General features: G+C 41.7%; 1 protein-coding gene across 1 annotated transcript; it reads right to left on the reverse strand.

Moving 5' to 3' along the window:
- Nucleotides 1-1,780: 1,780 nt before the first annotated feature.
- gnsa (glucosamine (N-acetyl)-6-sulfatase a) lies at nucleotides 1,781-12,600 on the reverse strand. The gene is made up of 14 exons (XM_083999672.1): nucleotides 12,212-12,600; nucleotides 10,976-11,035; nucleotides 10,674-10,880; nucleotides 10,333-10,398; nucleotides 9,198-9,296; nucleotides 7,657-7,824; nucleotides 7,350-7,432; nucleotides 6,467-6,585; nucleotides 5,412-5,515; nucleotides 5,212-5,313; nucleotides 4,405-4,515; nucleotides 4,184-4,294; nucleotides 3,347-3,507; nucleotides 1,781-2,683 (listed from the first exon to the last, which is right to left on the reverse strand). The coding sequence occupies exons 1-14, from the start codon at nucleotides 12,392-12,394 to the stop codon at nucleotides 2,608-2,610; spliced, it is 1,650 nt and encodes a 549-aa protein (XP_083855798.1). The 5' UTR covers nucleotides 12,395-12,600; the 3' UTR covers nucleotides 1,781-2,607.
- Between the last annotated feature and the right edge of the window lie 6,663 nt (nucleotides 12,601-19,263).

Below are 19,263 nucleotides of genomic sequence, written 5' to 3' on the forward strand. Positions count from 1 at the left end.
AGGAAATGACATAAATGGCACAAAAAGACAGTCAATAATCAATCAATTACTTGAGAAGACGTTTCTGTGATTGAGAATTTCTTTATTTGGACAAAAACACAAGCAAAAAAATACATCATCATCATCATCATCGTCATCAAAAACTACTCTGAAAATAAAAAAGTGCCAAAACAACAGACGAGTTCTGACGGTTGGAAAAAAGTGCATCAGTGAAAACACAGCGACGTGTTTCGTGGTTCTGCGGCGTCGGGACGTTCGACAGAGGGAAAAAACGAGCTGCGTGGTCGTTACCGAGGCGACGACAGGAGGAGGTGAGTCACAAGCCATGTTTCCATCCAAAGTGATTCGAATTACTGGGAAATGCGCATTAAAAGAAATTCGAATCATGTGTGTTTCCATCTACGGACTTTGCCCCCCCCCCCCCCGGACGGACTGACTGACGGTCTGATTTGAACACATTAGCGCGATTTAGCGCATATGTTTATTACCGTCATAACGCAACCTGTCCGTGTGTGTGGGAGAGAGAGAGAGAGAGAGAGAGAGAGAGAGAGTCGCGGCGCCCCAGACTTTATTAATGATAAACGCTGGACGCGCTGGTTGATAAGTTTGGTTTTTACTGAGGAGGAACTATGAAGAACTGTGCACTAATCACATATGAAGGTGTGTGGGGGCTTTTATTTTGCCGTGGCGATGCGCCGCAATTAATTAATTGTTGTGTGACAGCGGAAACCCTGATGTTGTCTTGTGAGTGAACTGCAACATGGGAGCAGATGGGGTGAAAGTGGCTACGTCACACTTGATTCGCATACAGCTGTTTCCATCCCATTCGAATCAACCAAAACCCGACCATAGCGAGCGTATTTCATTTTGTGCGAATCAGGGGATTTTAATGCGAATCACGGCGTTTCCATCATCATTTTCCGATGCGATACATCTCGATGCGCATCTAAACAGCTGATGGAAACGCACCTACAGGTAACAACTGCTTTTTTGTTTTGTTTTGTTTTGCTTCTTTCACAATAAGACAAAGAAAATAAAAACAGACAAGAACAACAATCGTCTTTCAGTTTGTGAACGTCGCCTCAAAGTCTCCGGATCAAACTCTTTGGTTGGACGTTAAAAAATCTGCAGAGGAAATTTTTTTACTGTCGAACACAAAATATCAGCTTAAAAGGAAAAGTTTTTTAATTCTTACAGAGATGTGATGTTAATTTGTCGAACTGCTCCTTTAATATTAAAATGTCAGTTTTCAATAATGTTACAATTTATGACGTAAACTTTGAACTTAAAAAAAAACTTCCCTTTGATTTTGAAGGAGACGAAAAGAAAAAACATAAAGTAAATGTACATTTCCTTTTTCTATATTTATTAGGTCAAATATTAGTATTTTCAACTCAAGAAAATTAATAGTTAGAAACCTAAATTTAACTATTAAAAAAAAAAACACTAAAATAAAAGAACTTATCGAGATTAATTGATATAAACAAACATATTATTGACCAGTGTTTATCTATAATTGGCTCAATGAAAAACTACAAACGTTGTGTGAAATAATTAGTGAAATGTAACGAGACAAAGTTTTCACAGGTAGAAAAGACAAAAGTGTCGGAGTGGAAACGTTTCAAATCAGACACTATTAGAAAAAAATATCCACTGAAATAATAAAAACGTAAAAGTCGACGAGTCTCTGAAGCTTTAATATAATAATAATAACGACTTCCTGTTTGTGGCTTCATGTTGTTGTAACGTAGTGAGTCTCGTCTCTTTCTAGGCACTCGTCGTGTTTAAAGTTCAACTTCCTGTTTCATGAGGTTTGACTTCCTGTAGGTGGCGCTCTTCTGTGTGGATCCTGAACTTTTTTATCACTTTAATCAAACAACTTCTTGGTGAAAAACTTCTTAAGCTTTTAAGAAAATGAAAAATATTGTTTTATTAGATCTTTGATATTCTAGGGAGCTTTTATTTTGGCGATCCTGCGGTTTCCAGCTCATTTCCTGTTGATTTTTACAGTGAAGTTTTAAAGAGAAAGTGTTGTTTAAGCTTCTGTTTGTTATGTTCAAGTTTTTTTTTTAAAGAAAAATAATTGATTATGAAGTAAAGTTATAGTTAAATGAAAAATACAGTAAATGTCGATGTTTGAAACGTTAATCTGTGAATATTAATTATCAAAGTTTTCTGTTTAACTGGAAATAACAAAGTGAAGATGACGACAGATCAACACTTTATCATTATTCATATGAACAAAAAAACAATTAAAGTGACTAAGTTTGGCACATTTCTGTTTGTTCACAGAAAAAAAACCCAGGACCTGTCAGATAAATGTAGTGATAATCATAATAATAATAATATTAATAATAATAATAACAATAATAATCAATGACATTGATAATGAACAGATGAGTTTGTGAGAAGTGGCTTTGAATCCGTCCTTGATGATAATTTGGCTTCGGTGCGACGACGACGACGACGCCAACAGACACAAACCGACTCGACGGGCTCACGCCGAGCTTCGACAGGTGAGTCGCCGTCGCCGTGGCAACCCACCTGGTCCCACCATCCCCGTCTCCGTCTCCAAGGAAACAAACACAGCTCTCGTCCTCCCTCGTCTCACTTCATCCTCTGTCGCAGTCGACTGAGCCTCCAGCTGTGGCCCGGGAACATCTGTCTGGGGTCGAACTTATACCTGAGGAGGCGGTTTGAAAAAACTTTATTTAACTGTTCAGGAGGAAGTTGATCAATTAATTCAGTTAATTACAGTGCGTGAAGTCATTTCAGTGAATCCGTCCGATAATTTATTGTTGAATTAAGTTGTTGATAATTAATTATAAAATCATCTGGGTTTAGATTAAAGATTGTCTATCCAGGGTGTTTTTTATTTTCCTTAAAAAATGTTTTTACCAAAGAAAAAAATATATTTTCCAGGAAAATTAAGATAATTCAACAGGAACATGTTTTGAAATTGAAAGTTTTTACTTTCTCTGATTGTCAGATTTGGACAAATGAACAAAAACAAACTGTTGAGTAATTTCATGTTTTTCTTATTTGAAGTGAATCTGTTCAGAATCTGTTTTATTTTTCCTCTTTCTTTGTTAAAATATCTTAAAATTGTCTCAACTTGTGCAAAATCACCAGCACAGAAATGATAATTACATACAGTTATGTTGTAAAGTGGGAAGAATAAAAAAAAAGAGGAATAACTTTAAGAAATTGTTAATTTTTCAAAATAAAAGCACAGTTGAATTTAAACTTTAAACAGAAATGCAGCTGATTCTTCATGTTTGAGATGTTCGTCTGACGTTTAAGTGTGTTTAAGAGTGTAGAAATGACGGAGTGTCAGTGAACGCACCGTGGGTCGTAGACGCCGGGCGTCCGACACGACGGCCCCGAACACGACTGCAGCATCATCAGTCTGTGGTTCATCTTCTCCAGGAAGTCCTGCCCGACGGAGTCGGCGATGTTGGTGAGCTGGTAGGGGTCAGAGGTCACGTTGTAGACCTCCACGAACACCTGCAGGTTCAACAGGTCACTTTAAAGCCCCAGCGTGTAACTTATTTGGCTTTTTATTGGCAAAAATCAAATATTGCTTTCATAAATACGTTGAATCACAGCTGCATACAAATGAAAGCTTTCTCTACCTTAGAATGAGTTGTTACAAGTCGTTACAAATACATAAGTGGGCGACGCACCGAATCGAGGCGGCCATGTTGCATCGCCATTTTTTACGTTGAGTGGCAGCGTGACCGTAGGTAACCACGGAAACTCAGCGGAGCTGTGGGCTCGGCCTGTTAAAACTGTCACCACTGTGTAGTGTGAGGAAGGACGGAGGCACTGGTGTTGCATTCAGGTGCAGTCAGGCAGACGGCCGTCGGCAAACCAACCGGATGTCATTTTACTCCACCAGAGAAAGACGGTAAAACAATACCACATCACCATGACAACATGTTGTCACGCCTGTATTGTTTTGCCTCGTGCTGGAGGACCACTTGTTTACATAGACGCTTGTTTATCCTGTTACATGCAGCATCTGTTGTCTGTCTGACGTCTGCCCGATTTCAGGTGAATGCAACATCAAGAATACGTTCAGATATGCAACCGCACCGCTAGATGGGAGGAATTCCTACATATTATACCTTTAAACAAACACTACGAGCTTCTACCTGAACATGAACACACACACACACACCTGGTTGTCGTCGAACTCGCAGTACTGCAGGTTGGCAGAGGGGGCGACGGTTCTCACGCAGGCGTACGTGTTGTTGTACGAGTCCTCGCACACACAGTCTGGAAAACACTCCTACACAGAGAGAGAGAGAAAGAGAGAAAGAGTGTGTGTGTGTTGGTGTTTCTGCTCTGTCTCTATGAATAAATAAAGTTTTATTAAAACATTTTTTAAAGAGCTTGTACCGACACCCCCGGGCCCAGCAGGGGGCAGGACGGGTCCGACACGTTACTTCCTTCTCCTTCGTACTCGACCAGGAAGTCTGTTCTCCAGCTGCTGCCGTTCACCTTCCCCTGCTGTAGGGGAAAACAGGTAACCATGACGACAGATACATAGATTATGAGTTTTTCTACAGAAGCATGTTGCATTCACTTGAATTTCTTTTTTAAAAGCTCTGTTTTTCAGAGTAATATGTTTTTGATTTAACCAGATTTCAAAATCCTGTGAGAAGCTCCTACCTGCTGTAACGTAAGGACGGATTTCAAAATAAAGGTGCGACATCCGACTGCTCTGATATTTTCTGAGGTGGAGTTCTGTAATAACAGGTCGTCTCCTCTAAACATCAATCTGAATTCACAGGGAACAGAGTGAAAATAAGAATAAAATGAGTCTGCTTTTCCTTTGAATCCGTTTTGGAAGGTCACCTTTATTTTGAAATCAGTCCTTACACGCTCTTCCTGTTGTATAAACACGTAGCACAAAACAGAGATCGACTGTTTTTTTTTTGAGGTGGAGCATTTACATCATGGATCTAATAGAAAAAAAAAACTAAAACTGAAAAAATATTATTTTGAAAAACAGAATTTTTTTTATTTTGAAAACGAGAGCTTTTTTTTCCCAAGTGAAAGCAACACGCTTCCGTAGTTTTTCAGCTCTTGTTAAAAAACTGAGTCGACCGATCAGAACTCATCCAATCAGTGATGATGAGTAACCATCAACAAAGAGGTAACCATGGTAACCAGGAGGGGCGTGGCGTGGGGGCGTGAACTCACCATGACGGGCAGGAAAGACGTCCCGTCCATCTGCGTCTTGTTGACGTCGTAGCCGGCGATGTCCAGGATGGTCGGACCGAGGTCGACGTTCCCCACCAACAGCTGAGACAACGTGGTGAGTTCAGGGGAAGTCGGTAAAAAACACAAGAAGAGTGACAGTGTGTGTGTGTGTGTGTGTGTGTGTGTGTGTGTGTGTGTACCTGGCTGGTCTGGTTGGGTTTGATGTTCGGGCCTCGGACCATCAGAGGAACCTTGATGTCAAACTCATAGAGCTGCCGCTTGTCCAGAGGGAGAGAGAACTGACCTGAACACACACAATAATCAATTAGTAATCAATCAATCATAGTTTTTTTCTGGTAATTAGAAAATTGTGGTGTTAGTGTGTTCATTTTTTGTGCTTTAGCTATATTATTTATTGTCGTACTATTACTTTGAAATTCCACTTTGAGTTTCCTGTGGGGCGTTACTATGGAGCTGTGCAGCAACAACAGGTGTTAGACTGTAACTCTCCGCCTCATCACAGGTAACAAAAAGAGCTAAAAGTTGTTTGTGTAAATTACGTAACTGTTGTAGCCGTTAGTGGTGGAGCTACATTAAAGAGATAGTTCAACACTTTGGCAAATTGGCCCATTGCCATAATCGCTATAGTCATAGCAGTGGGTTCGTTACCTTTAATTGTCGGTGCAAGCTATTTTTAGAACGGTGGAGCAGAGAAATTCATGCAAAACCGCTGATGCGCGTTGCCTTCAGGGACAATTTTTCATCAAGCAGTCTCTGCATTTCCCTCTAAAACAACTCTGTCTGGTAACGTTGTGTTATTATCTCATAGCGTGGTGAATGTGCAGGTCACAACTTGTCCACCAGAGCGTTGTGGAGTTGTTGGATTGTGTATTTGATGAGTGTGATGAGGGAAACCAAGAAAGAGCAAGAGCCTCCGTAGCGTAGCTCTGAGCAGCTCACGGCTCTGCTCCGCCGTTCTAAAAATAGCTTGCACCGACAATTAAAGGTAACGAACCTACTGCTATGACTATAGGGATTATGGCAATGGGCCAATTTGCCAAAATGTTGAACTCTTCCTTTAAAGTTATAACAGAGAGAGCGAGCGGTTGTCTGTTCAATGTTTAGCTTTATAGTCTTGTATATTTTTTGATGTTGTATAAGAATTGTAACATTGTCCTGTGATGCATTGAATCTATTTTTTAAAGAATGAAAGTTACTATGGAGCAACAATGATGTTTGTTACACTGTGTCTCACCGGTGTGGTAGCCGTTGTCGGAGGTGAAGAAGATGTAGGTGTTGTCCAGTTCTCCTCTGACCTCCAACCGCTTCACGATCTTCTCCACCAGGTCGTCGACCGACAGCAGCGTCCTCCACCTGAAGAGGAGGAGGAGCAACGAGTTACAGTTAGTGAAGGAGAGGAGGAGGAGGAGGAGGAGGAGGAGGAGGAAGAGGAGGAGGAGGAGGAGGAGGAGGAGGAGGAGGAGGAGGAGGAGGAGGAAGAGGAGGAAGAGGCGTTCAGGGACGTCTGGAGATAACAGTTAGTGAAGGAGAGGAGGAGGAGGAGGAAGGAGGAAGAAGAGGAGAAAGGAGGAGTAAGAAGAAGGGAGAAGATGAGGAGGAGGGGGAGGAGGAAGAAGGAAGAGGAGAGGAGGAGGAGAGGGAAAGATGAAGAGGAGGAGGAAGAGGAGGAGGAGGAAGAGGAAGAAGAAGAGGAGGATGGACGAAGAGGATGAAGAAAAGGAGGGAGAAGGATGAAGAGGAGGAGGAAGGAGGAAGAGAAGGAGAAAGAAGAGGAAGAGGAGGAGGGGGAAGGAGGAAGAGAATGAGAAAGAAGAGGAAGAGGAGGAGGAGGAAGAGAAGGAAGAAGAGGAGGAGGATGAAGAGGAGGAGGAGGAAGAGGAGGAGGAGGAAAAAGAGGAGGTGGGGGAGGAGGAAGAAGAAGAGGAGGATGAAGGAGGAGGAGGAAGAGGAGGATGAAGGAGAGGAAAGGGAGGAGGAAGAAGGAGGAGAGAGGAAGAGAAGAAGGGAGGAGGAGGATGAAGAAGAGGAGGAAGAGGAAGAAGAGGAGGAGGAGGAAGAGAAGGAAGAAAGGGAGGAGGAGGAAGAGGAAGAAGAGGAGGATGAAGAGGAGGACCGACCGTTTCCTGAAGGCGTCGTCCAGCAGCTGAACAGACGAGTTGGACATCGGCGTCTTCGCCTGACGGATCAGCCAGTGTTTGTCCTGACGAGACAGACACACACACACACACACACACACACACACACACACACACACAGGTTGTTAATGTGTTAATGTTAATGTGTGTTACTGTGTGTGTGTGTGTCTGTGTGTGTGTGTGTGTGTGTGTGTGTGTGTGTGTGTGTGTGTGTGTGTGTGTGTGTGTGTGTGTGTGTGTGTGTGTGTGTGTGTGTGTGTGTGTGTGTGTGTGTGTGTGTGTGTGCTACCTTCCCGTGTGTGTTGAAGCTCGGGTCCCTCGGAGCCTTGGTGGCGTTGAACCGGTCCTGGTACTGAGGAGCCGCCGTCCAGGGGGAGTGAGGAGCCGGAGTAGAAACCAGCATGAAGAACGGAGAGAAGCTGGATTTATACTGGAGGAAGTCTAGAGACATGTTGGCCTGGAGGGGGGGGGGGAGTGAAAGAGAGAGAGAAGGGGAGAGTGAAAGAGAGAGAGAAGGGGAGAGAGAGAGTGAGATAGAGAGAGAGAAGGAGGGAAGGAGGAAGGAAGAGGGAGAGAGAGAGAGAGAAGGAAGAAGGGTGGTAGGAAAGATAGAGCAAAAGAGAGAGAGAGGGTGAGAGAGAGAAGGAGAAGGGGAAGAGAAGGAGGGAGAGAGGAGGAGGGAAGGGGGAGAGGAAGAGAGAGAAGGAGGGAGAGAGAAGGAGGGAAGGGGGAGAAAAGGGGGAAGAGTGAAGAAGGGAAGGGGGAGAGAAGGAGGGAGAGGGAAGGAGGGAAAGGGGAGAGAAGGAGGTGGAGAGAAGGAGGGAAGGGGGAGAGAAGGAGGTGGAGAGAAGGAGGGAGGGGGGAGAGAAGGAGGGAAGGGGGAGAAAAGGGGGAGAGTGAAGGGGGGAAGAGGGAGAGAAGGAGGGAGGGGGGAGAGAAGGAGGGAAGGGGAAGAAAACGGGGGAGAGTGAAGGAGGAAAGGGGGAGAGAAGGAGGGAGAGAAAAAGGGAAAGAGGGAGAAAGAAGGGAGAGAGAAAGGAAGAGAGAGGGAGAAAGAAGGGAGGCAGGAGAATAATAAGAGAGAAAGAGGGAGATAAAGAGAGAGAAGGAGGAGAGTGGAGAGAGAGAGATGAATATAAAGATTTTCATAAATCACAGCAACATGTTGAACAACATCAACAGAACATGACTCATCAGCTTCTACTGTGAAGCCGAGGATGTTCAATGTCTCAATGTTCTCTAATGTAACAGCTAATACTCCTGATGTTGTTGTTGTTAATGAAAATCATGAGAGAGGTGCTCATTCTGGAGGTCGGCTGTACCTTTGATTATAGCCTAGAGGAGGCCTTTCTGACCAAAGTGCTGAAATAGCAACAGCTGAAGCAGACCATCTCTCAGCTGGGCTACAGATGTAAACTTATAGTCTTTATATTTGGTAGTCTGGGGCATGTGCATAAGTTGGTTGTGAGGGGCCTTCAGATGGCCGGCCTCCCTAAAAGAAGAGCTAAACAGTTGGCCAGGTACTGCTCAGTCTCAGTTATTATTGGTAGCCGCTCAATCTGGAGGAGACGATGTTTTTTATATCCTTGAATGTCTGTTTTCTATCTGACCTGTAGGTCAGTTTGTATGTAACTGTGTTCAGCTGCCCAGGCGCTTTGTGTCTGACCGTCTTCCATTGTCAACTGCACTGGCAGAGTTTATGTCCCTTGTGCAAGAACCCTTGTACTTCTTTATATGTGGGCATAAATAAATATTTCAAGTGTGTGTGTGTGTGTGTGTGTGTGTGTGTGTGTGTGTGTGTGTGTGTGTGTGTGTGTGTGTGTGTCTCACCAGCACGTCGGTCAGGTAGTCTCTGCTGTAGTCCGCTCCGTGTTTCTGAGCTTTCCCGTTCACCGACAGCGTGTAGTTGTAATATTTAGAGTTCTTCTCCTGGGAAAACAAAAAACACATTCACAATATAAATAATATTCCAATAATCAATAATCAATAATATCGACCGTTTACAACCAGTGAACAGATTTAATTATGACATCATCTCTGGTCGTTTCACACGGTCACATGGTCACGTGACCCGGGAGGGAGCAGAGCAACACGGTGCGTTCAGGAACATCTAGTAACTGATTGATTGGTTCAACTGCTGCAGTCACATGATCGACGTTCCCACAGGAAAACTCACTGCTACACATCTGGGAACTGCAGAGAATCATTCGTTCCTTTCCTTTCCTTTCCTTTCCTTCTTGTCTTTTCTTTCCTGTTATTTCTTTCCTTTCTTTGCCTTTTCTGTTATGTTATGTTCTTTTCTTTTCTTTCCTTTCCTTTCCTTTGCTTTCCATTCCTTTTCTTTTCTTTTCTTTCCTGTTATTTTCCTTTCCTTTCCTTTTCTTTTCTTTCCTTTCCCATTCTTTTCTTTTTTACTTTCCTTTCCTATTCTTTGCTTTTTTCCTTTCCTTTCCTTTCCTATTCTTTTCTTTTTCCTTTCCAGTTCTTTGCTTTTTCCTTTCCTTTCCTTTCCTTTCCCATTCTTTGCTTTTTCCTTTCCCATTCTTTGCTTTTTTCCTTTCCTTTCCTTTCCTATTCTTTGCTTTTTCCTTTCCTTTCCTTTCTTTTGCTTATTTCTTTCCTGTTCTTTTCTTTTCTTTTATTTCTTTCCTTCCCTTTTCTTGCATTTTCTGTTATTTTCTTCCTGTTATTTTCCGTTCCTTTCCCATTTTTTCCTTTTCTTTCCTTTCCCATTCTTCGCTTTTTTCCTTTCCTTTCCTGTTCTTTTCTTTTTCGTTTCCGGTTCTTTGCCTCTTCCTTTCCTGTTCTTGCCTTTCCTTTCCTTTTTTCTTTTCTTTCCTTACCTTTTTCCTTTTCTTTTTTCTCTTTTCTGTTATTTTCCTTTAATGTTTTTTCCTTTTCTTTTCTTTCCTGTTTTCTCCTTTCCTTTTCTATTCTATCCTTTTCCTCTCTGTCAGTGTCTCACCAGTCCGATCCAGTAGCTCCATCCTGGGGGAACGTGCTCCACTCCTCCGGCCTCTGGGTGTCCGTACTGTAAACACACACACACACACACACACACACACACACACACACACACACACACACACACACACACACACACACACACACACACACACACACACACACACACAAAAGGTGAATTAATGACATGATGAAATGAAAACAGGTGAGTTTAGGAACAAAAAGGAGCAAAAAGTAGAAAAAAACACCAAAACCTCGACTCATTTTTCAACACTTTGTTTTCTGGTCTCTATATGACATGAAACAAACATGGCGTCCGTCCATCTGTCCATCATTCCTCACCTGGTTGAGGTATTTCCCGGCGAAGAAGGTCTGGTATCCCGCGGCGGCCTTCAGCAGGGCCGGGAAGGTTTTGGCCTCCTCGCTCTTCTGCCAGTCGCGGCTGCTGCAGTTTCCCTCCAGCGTGTTGTTGATGACGTGGTGGTTGTGCGGATACTTCCCCGTCAGGATGCTGGCTCGGCTCGGGCAGCACAGAGCGCTGGACACAAACTGACCCAGGGAGAGGGAGGGAGGGGGAGATGATGTCACCGTAGGGTTTTATTGATTTTATTGATTGATTTTATGTTATTGGTGCTGATACTCACAGCGTTGGTGAACGTGATCCCTGCATCTCCGATCAGTTTCTTTGTTTTGTTCAGAGGCGTCTGCAAGAAAAAGATGAGAATCAATAAGTTCATCACAAACTGAACGAGCTCCGTCGACGTCAGTAAAAACACGACTCAGAGAAGAAACATAATCAATATTTTATATTTCATACAAACACATCACAAGCTCATTGATCAGACTGAACTCTGCACTTAATAACAGCCAGTTATTATTGTAGTATATTGTATTATTATTGAATTGTATGTTTCTATTTCTCTATTTCATTTATCTTGTTTTTATATGAGTTTTTTTTTGTTATCACTGATTCACTGTGTTTAATTACTCTGTGTCGAGACCTCATCGATGATTTTTTTCAACGAGACAAATATTATGAGCTCATAATCTAGATAATTCTTCATTTAGATCATTTAGGAAAATCAATAACTCCACAGAGTCAAACGCTTATTTTCCTCGTCCATTTGATCTCATATGAACTCCTGAAATCTGACTTTACTTTAGATATAGAAAATTAAGGCCAAAGATCTTGAATTGAAGGACTTGATAACAGGACTGAACATTTTTCTTTAATTTTAAGTCGATTTTTTATTTAATATGGTAAAAACTACATTTTTTTCAGCCTTTATTGATAAAAAAGAAAATATTTTTTAGGTTTGGACTTGAATTTAGGAAGTCACACAGAAAGAAGGAGAAAACAGAAAACAGAATAATCCTTGAAATCCTTGAAAAAATGATTGATTATCAAGGTGTGGACTGATTAGTTTTTATTCTGATCAACAAAACAGTTTCTCTTCTAATTCATATTCAGGTCAAAGTCATCTGCGAGCTCTTTAGTTTGTTTGATTGTCTATGTTTTTGCTGTTTTGTCAATTTACTTTTACAGAATCAGTTCATGTTTGGTGATAAGGATGTCTGGTATCGATCACTGTAAGAATCGATCGTCTTCTATCGATATTAGTCCCAGTAGAGCTGTGACAGGGAGGTGAGGAGGGGTGAGGAGGCTGCTGACTGAGTGAGATGCCGAAACGATGAGTGTGAGCAGGAATGTGATCGGTCAGCTGAAATGTTCGATTATCACCAATAAATCAATGTTTTTTTTCTATTTCCGATGCAAATACTACGTCACGACTCTGGGATAATAAAATAAAACAAATGTCGGTAAATAAATGAGTAAAAGAAGCATTATAAACAGGTTGTAACCAAAACAAAGCACTGACCAGGCCGCCGATGGCCACGTCCAGGTCGTCGGTGAGGATCAGGACGATGTTCGGTCTCCGGTTGGGTCCGGTGGCTCCGCAGCTCAGCCCGGTCCACACGGCGATGACGCAGATCAGGAGGCAGCAGCTCGGTAACGTTAACGGCACCGGGACCGGGCAACGGCGGCGGAAGAACGAGCCCATGATGGCGATTATTATTAGTGATTAGTGATTATTATTGATTATTATTGCTGCTGCAGCGTGTGGTGTGGCCCCCGTCTCTCCGTCTCCTCTCCCCCGCGGATCTGCTGCTTCCCACCGGACTGAAGTGAAGTGTTGTGACGGAGCTCCGGAGGAGAAAAAAAACCCAACAGACAGACACAACACAGAAGGAACAGACTCGGCCCTGTTTCTGTTTCAGACACTTCCGGGTCACGTGTTGCTTGGATACCGGAAGTCCGAATCAGCTGATTTGAATAATATATTTTTTTCCCCCAAATTACGTATCACAGTTATATTTTTTGATTATTAATACGTAGAATGAGCCAATATATCGGCCAAACTAATGTAAAAGTGAAGCTAGCGTTTGGGTTGAGCGAATATTTAGGCAAAGTACCCTGAGCTAACGTTAGCTACTACGCCAGCGCTTGTTGCCATGGCGACAGTAAACATTAAAGGATCATAGGGCAGGATTTGTGAGAAAATACCGGAAAATACCCATGCGTTTTACGTTTTTTAAATAATAATGGGTGAGGAAGCGTTCAAAACCAAAAAGAACGAGCCCATCCGCGTATCTCTCCATTGCCCTGAACGGGGTCTGTGCTGCAAAATGCGCTGCAATTCAGGGGGTGAATTTCGCGCGCTGGCCGGCGGACCTGACGTCAGCGCGTCCACGACTGCCTTCGAATGGATCAATGGAATGGAGACATGAAGAGGGCAACCGCGGCAGAGCCATTGATATAGTAACAGAGTGGCGACACTACTACTACTGTTAGGCTATAACCACCGCTCTGAACCACGGTGGATCCAAATCACTGTTACTGCCAGCAAACGACCCAGCACAACTGAAAGCCCTGTTAAAAGCCCCCCCCCCCCCCCCCCCACCGCCACTCTCTCTCCCCCTCCCCTTATGAAATCATGAATGTGTCCGGTGTTTATTGGTTTTCATGGGACCGCGGACCCTGACAGATGCGGTCCGACCATGGATGTATTGGGTCCGACACCCGGACCCGGCACGTTAATTCTCAGTACCGGCCTGTAGGAGCCCATACAGATCCATGCAGAGGAGCTCAGAGGAACGGACAGCAGCCCCCTGCTGCAGCACAGTGAAGAGGCAGGTGGTGTGTGTGTGTGTGTGTGTGTGTGTGTGTGTGTGTCTGTCTGTCTGTCTGTCTGTGTGTGAGAGAGAGAGAGAGAGAGAGAGAGAACCTACAGTAAAATACCCCCCCCCCCCCCTCCCCTCCTTGAGAGCAGATAGGAAAGACTGTAAAGAGTAAAGTAAACAGTGAAGAGTCTGTGCGCGCTCCCGTGCCGGTGGCTTCGCTGGTTGCTGTAGTTACGCGCAGCGGCCGTCGCGTCACTGGCCGTTCTCATTAATCCTGCCCTATGATCCTTTAACGTCGCGGGCTGAGAAAGTAAAAGCACACATCAGGATTATGATGGAAAAACGTTGCAAATGCACAACACTTCACATGTAAAGGCACACATTGTGGTATTTCTTTACTATTAAGTTTATTTTTTTGATAAACCTGGCAGAGCAGCAACCGTCTGTTGTTTAGACTGCGCGCTCTTATAGTAAGGGCATTTTAGCCGATATTTGACCAATCTGGGAACTAAATCCTTACCAAGAAATTTCTTCACAATTGTCTTTAGGAACGTGCGTAGTATGACGTCTTAAAATGTTGAAATTCAACTCCCGTGGGAAACCCCCTAAAAAACTACTCAAAGTTGGGGTACCCGTAACTGGATTTTTGAACATTCCGAAATGTTAAATTTGGCCTTAAATAACTTGTGAGGGGTCAAACTAGGGGTTTTTCATGATTCCGAGTTGATCGCAAACATTAGTTTTACACCCAAAACACTCATTGGTGGAGAAAAAAACAGCCACACCCACTTTTCTTGTTCATCGGAACCCCCACTACCACCAATAGAATGTTGGTGCAGAGAAGCCATTCCATTCATTATCATTGCAGAGGTTGTGTTACATAATACTACTAAATACTCAATATAATATAACTTTTATTCTACCCTTTTTTCTATAGGACATTATACAGACCCTCCAGGATTTTGTGGTGTTGCTAAATGTATTAAAAAAGTTATTATAAATGTCATTTATTATGCAGATCGGTAGCAAGCGGCGAGAGAGAAAAGACAGTGGACATGCACCAGATTTCACATACCAGCAACAACTGAAACAAGTTTGTTCGAAATGAAGATAGGAAAAGCACAAACAATACACAGTGGTGCTACATTGATTGCAAACATGGTAATGTTAATCTGCACACACACTGAGCATCAATCTCCATCGAGCATCCAGGCTCTAAGAGGTCGTTTTTGAAGAATGGAAAAAGATGTTGCAGTGTGTCACAAACTTGTTCATTCCAGCTTGGGCCTATTGCTTGGTCATGGCCGTGGTAGCTGTTGTAGTGTATTATGGGATTTGTAATGTGAGTAATGTGAATGCTATATTGGTGGGCCATTATTAACATAATATTTTTCTTGAAGGCCATATAAAAGTGTATCGCAGGACAGATCTGGCCCCCAGGTTTTTGACATGAGATTGACGTGTGTGCTAGATTAATGTCCAACAATGGAAAAAGGTAGAATATAGTTATATTAAGTATTCAGTAGTAATAGTCTAAGTTTTTTTGTGACATTAAAGAAAACCTCTGTCATGCACAGGAATAGCTTACTGTATCTCTAATGTATTCTATTAAGTATAGTAGATCACCGCCTAAACCTAACTGCAAAAATCCTCGTGATGACAACATGCCTACACCATGTTATCCTAGTTTGATAGCTAATGGAGCAGTCAGCTAGCATTTAGGAAAATATAATGGTCAGATGGTCATCAGATTCAGTCGCACATAGGAGTTGGCTAACAAACCATATTATTTACTGTTAGCCAACTAATAACCATGGTAAGACTTTGATGTCTATCTCTATAATGCATTATAACCATACTTATAATGAGTTATAATGTGGTTATAGCACTGTATAACTACAATTATAAACATTCATAAATGATCATAATACTTTATAACAATAATCATAACACACTATAAAGCATTTTATTGTGACTTAGGTATAATACGTTATAATTGTTAGTAACTCGCTGACAATGCCCATATCGATAATACATTATAAATATAGTTATGATGTGTTATAATTGTCTTATAAAAGTGTATAACCATCATTATAAATACTCATAAATGATCATAAGGCTTTATAACATTTAGCATAACACATTAGAGAGCATTTTATAATGGCTTATGGTCAAGTATTATAATAGAGTTATAATGCTCTATGATGTGTTATGCTTATTGTTATAAAGTCTTATGATCATTTATGAGTGTTTATTATGATAGTTATACATGTTTATAAGCCAATTCTAACACATTATAACTATATTTGTAATGCATTATCGATGTGGTCATTGTCAACGAGTTACTAACAATTATAACGTATTATAATACCTGACCTTATAGTCATGATAAAATGCTTTATAGTGTGTTATGATTATTGTTATAAAGCATTATGATCATTTATGAGTGTTTATAACTATAGTTATACAGTGCTATAACTGCATTATAAGTCATTATAAGTATGATAATAATGCATTATAGAGATAGGCAGGTGTGTGTGTGTGTGCGCGCGCTGTGTAGGCTATGTTTCCGTTTTTACTGGTATGTGAAATCTGGTGTACATCTGATTTCTTTCCTTCTCTCTCGCTCCCGATCCGCATAAAACGTAATGTTATATGAAAACAATAACTAGTAATATATAATATCTATCTATAATAACTAATAAAAACACAGACATGCAAATAAAATGGAAATGGAAAATGGAAACACTGTGGCCACAGCTGAAAACAGCTAGCCACAGCGGTCTATGATAGCAAATTTGCTGAAAAGTTGCAGTGGCAAGGCCAAAGAATTCATGATTGAATTTGCATTAATAGTTGCAATCGTGACATCATAAAATCCTGGAGGGTCTGTATAATGTCCTATAGAAAAAAGGGTAGAATAAAAGTTATATTATATTGAGTATTTAGTAGTATTATGTAACACAACCTCTGCAATGATAATGAATGGAATGGCTTCTCTGCACCAACATTCTATTGGTGGTAGTAGGGTTTCCGATTAACAAGAAAAGTGGGTGTGGCTGTTTTTTTCTCCACCAAGGAGTGTTTTGGGTGTAAAACTAATGTTTGCGATCAACTCAGAATCATGAAAAACCCCTAGTTTGACCCCTCACAAGTTATTTAAGGCCAAATTTAACATTTCGGAATGTTCAAAAATCCAGTTACGGGTACCCCAACTTTGAGTAGTTTTTTAGGGGGTTTCCCATGGGAGTTGAATTTCAACATTTTAAGACATGATATTACGCACGTTCCTAAAGACAATTGTGAAGAAATTTCTTGGTAAGGATTTAGTTCCCAGATTTTCATATGTTGCCCTTACTATTACTTTGAAAAGCTCAAAGCCCGTGTCAGCTGATTTGAAAACATTATTATATTAATTTATTCACAAATAACGTATCACAGTTATATTTTTTTGATTATGAATACGTATGATGTATGGAAAGCCGTTTTAGTCATAATGAAATAAATTAATAAATGCATAAACGTGAATGTTTACCGTCGCCATGGCAACAAGCGCTGGCGTAGTAGCTAACGTTAGCTCAGAATACATGCTAACTTTACCTAAATATTCGCTTAACTCAAACACTAGCTTATATTAGTTTAGCCTATAAGTGAATATTTAGGCAAAGTTAGATAACGTTAGCTACTACGCCAGCGCTTGTTGCCGTGGCGACAGTAAATATTCATGCGGAGACGGAGAAAGTAAAAGCAAGTAGCTCTATAAACCGGGATTATGTTGATGAAACGTTGTAAATGCACCACATTTCACATGTAAAGGCACAAAGTGTGTTATTTATCTATTATTAAGTTTATTTTTGACAAATCTGGCAGAGCAGCAACCGTCTGTTGTTTAGACTGCGCGCTCTTATTTTGAAAAGCGGAAATAGCTTCGCCACAGCAAGCGAAGTTTTCCGAAAGTGTCCGGAGTGGATTTTCGTTGAAAAACAGAAAATTGAGTCACAATAAATGTTACTTTGACAGTTGTAAATGTTACCAAGATATTAACAAATAATTTAACAATAAGTTATTAATAAATGAATTGAATGTGTTATCTATTACGTTAGCCTACATACTTTATTCCCCACTGGGATCACCTAGTAAAGGTTCAGATGGTGAAACATTCAGATGAAGTGAGTGAATTTATTGTCAAACAACACAAACACAAACAAGAGTGAAAAAAAAAAAACACAGGTACAGATTGAACAGCTCAGTGTTTGTTATTGTTGCTGGAATGAATAGTTGTGATGGAAAATAAAATAAAAAACAGTCACCTGATGATTTTTGTAACAGTATTTTGCAGCTCTGGTGGAAGTGGTCTGGAAAAAGGTACACAACTGAATGATGTTTGTGTTGTTCCAGATGTCAGAACACCTGGATTATTGTTTACCATGTCTCCTGTCATCTGTTTAATTCTGCTTTTCAAAATAAAAGTTTAACAAAAATATTTTTATTTTCGGATTATTTTTTAAATTTATAATTAAAGAGGAAATCGTCCATCATCACATCGTCCACTCTTGAGTGTGTGAGGAGACACTTCGGTGATGAAGCTCTGCGGTGAGTGACATAGACCAGAGCGGCTTTTGTATGCAAATGAGAATGACTGATGCATCCTGGGTAATTTAGGGGCAGCGCCCGGCATCCCTCCATTGAAAAGTTCAGCCTAACTGGCTTGACAAACTAACTAACAAAAAAAAGTTGGCTATTAACAGGCTATTTACAGACAACACTTAGCCAAAACCTCCCGGTGATTCCACCAAATACGTGTAGATGTCTGGGTCAGACATTTCTGGCCACTGTGTGGAGTCATTGATCATTGTGGGAGGCTAAATGAGCATACCGGTAGATTAATTAATTGTAATTTTTCAAAATAGCGTGAACGGTGGGTTTCAAAGAGGGTGTCAAAAATAATTATGAGACATATAGTGCTACAAAAGAAACAAAAAATAAAACATTCAAATTGATTGTTAGTTAGTCTACGCTCCATCAAAACACAAAAAGCCACTGAGTGCAATGTAAAAATGCCGGGTGCTGCCCATAGACTGTAAAAAGAATGGACGTAGCATCCGTGACGTCACCCATTGGTTTTGGGGAGTCGTTTTTGTGACTCAAATATGGCGGCCTTGGACAGCGCCATGTTGGATTGGCCGGCCGAGAACCCGCCCACTGGCCTCGAAACAGCTGTCCACGGAGCTGCTCGGACCTGTCACTCAACGTTTCCGCGCCTTAATTGGCCAGAGTTTTAACCTAATAACAGTAAAACGGTAGAGTTAAAAAAAAACTTCACCCCCCTCAGAGTGTGTGCGGGGGTAGAAACTATCGATTGAGAAAAAAAAACGTTCTGACACCAGGCTTTTAACATGTTTACTGAGGATGTAAAATCGGCGATTTTAACATGGGGGTCTATGGAGAATGCTCCCTTCTGACACCAGCCCCCAGAGGAAGAAGAGGGGATTGCAGTTTGTTGAACGCGGAAGTGAGCTTCACATCTTAGACCGACAACTGCCCCCTTGGTGCTGCCCCTAAATTACCCAGGATGCATCAGTCATTCTCATTTGCATAAAAATGCCGCTCTGGTCTATCAGCAGCAGTAACCATGACGATCTAGAACCGGAAACAGAAACAGAACGAGTCCCGCGAGCGCAGGAGAAGCCCCGGCGCCCAGCAGCAGCAGCAGCAGCCGCCGCCCCAGCAGCAGGAGCAGCGCGGCGCC

The sequence above is a fragment of the Trachurus trachurus genome, assembly GCF_905171665.1.
Source record: "Trachurus trachurus genome assembly, chromosome: 23".
In the NCBI taxonomy this organism is placed as follows: Eukaryota; Metazoa; Chordata; class Actinopteri; order Carangiformes; family Carangidae; genus Trachurus; species Trachurus trachurus.

Coding starts and splice junctions, on each gene's coding strand:
- gnsa (XM_083999672.1), bottom strand. CDS start 12,394: ATGGGCTCGTTCTTCCGCCGCCGTTGCCCGGTCCCGGTGCCGTTAACG. Junction 6,586..7,349: donor GACGACGCCTTCAGGAAACG/GTCGGTCCTCCT, acceptor CCTCCTCTTCAG/GTGGAGGACGCTGCTGTCGG. Junction 5,516..6,466: donor CGACAACGGCTACCACACCG/GTGAGACACAGT, acceptor GTGTGTGTTCAG/GTCAGTTCTCTCTCCCTCTG.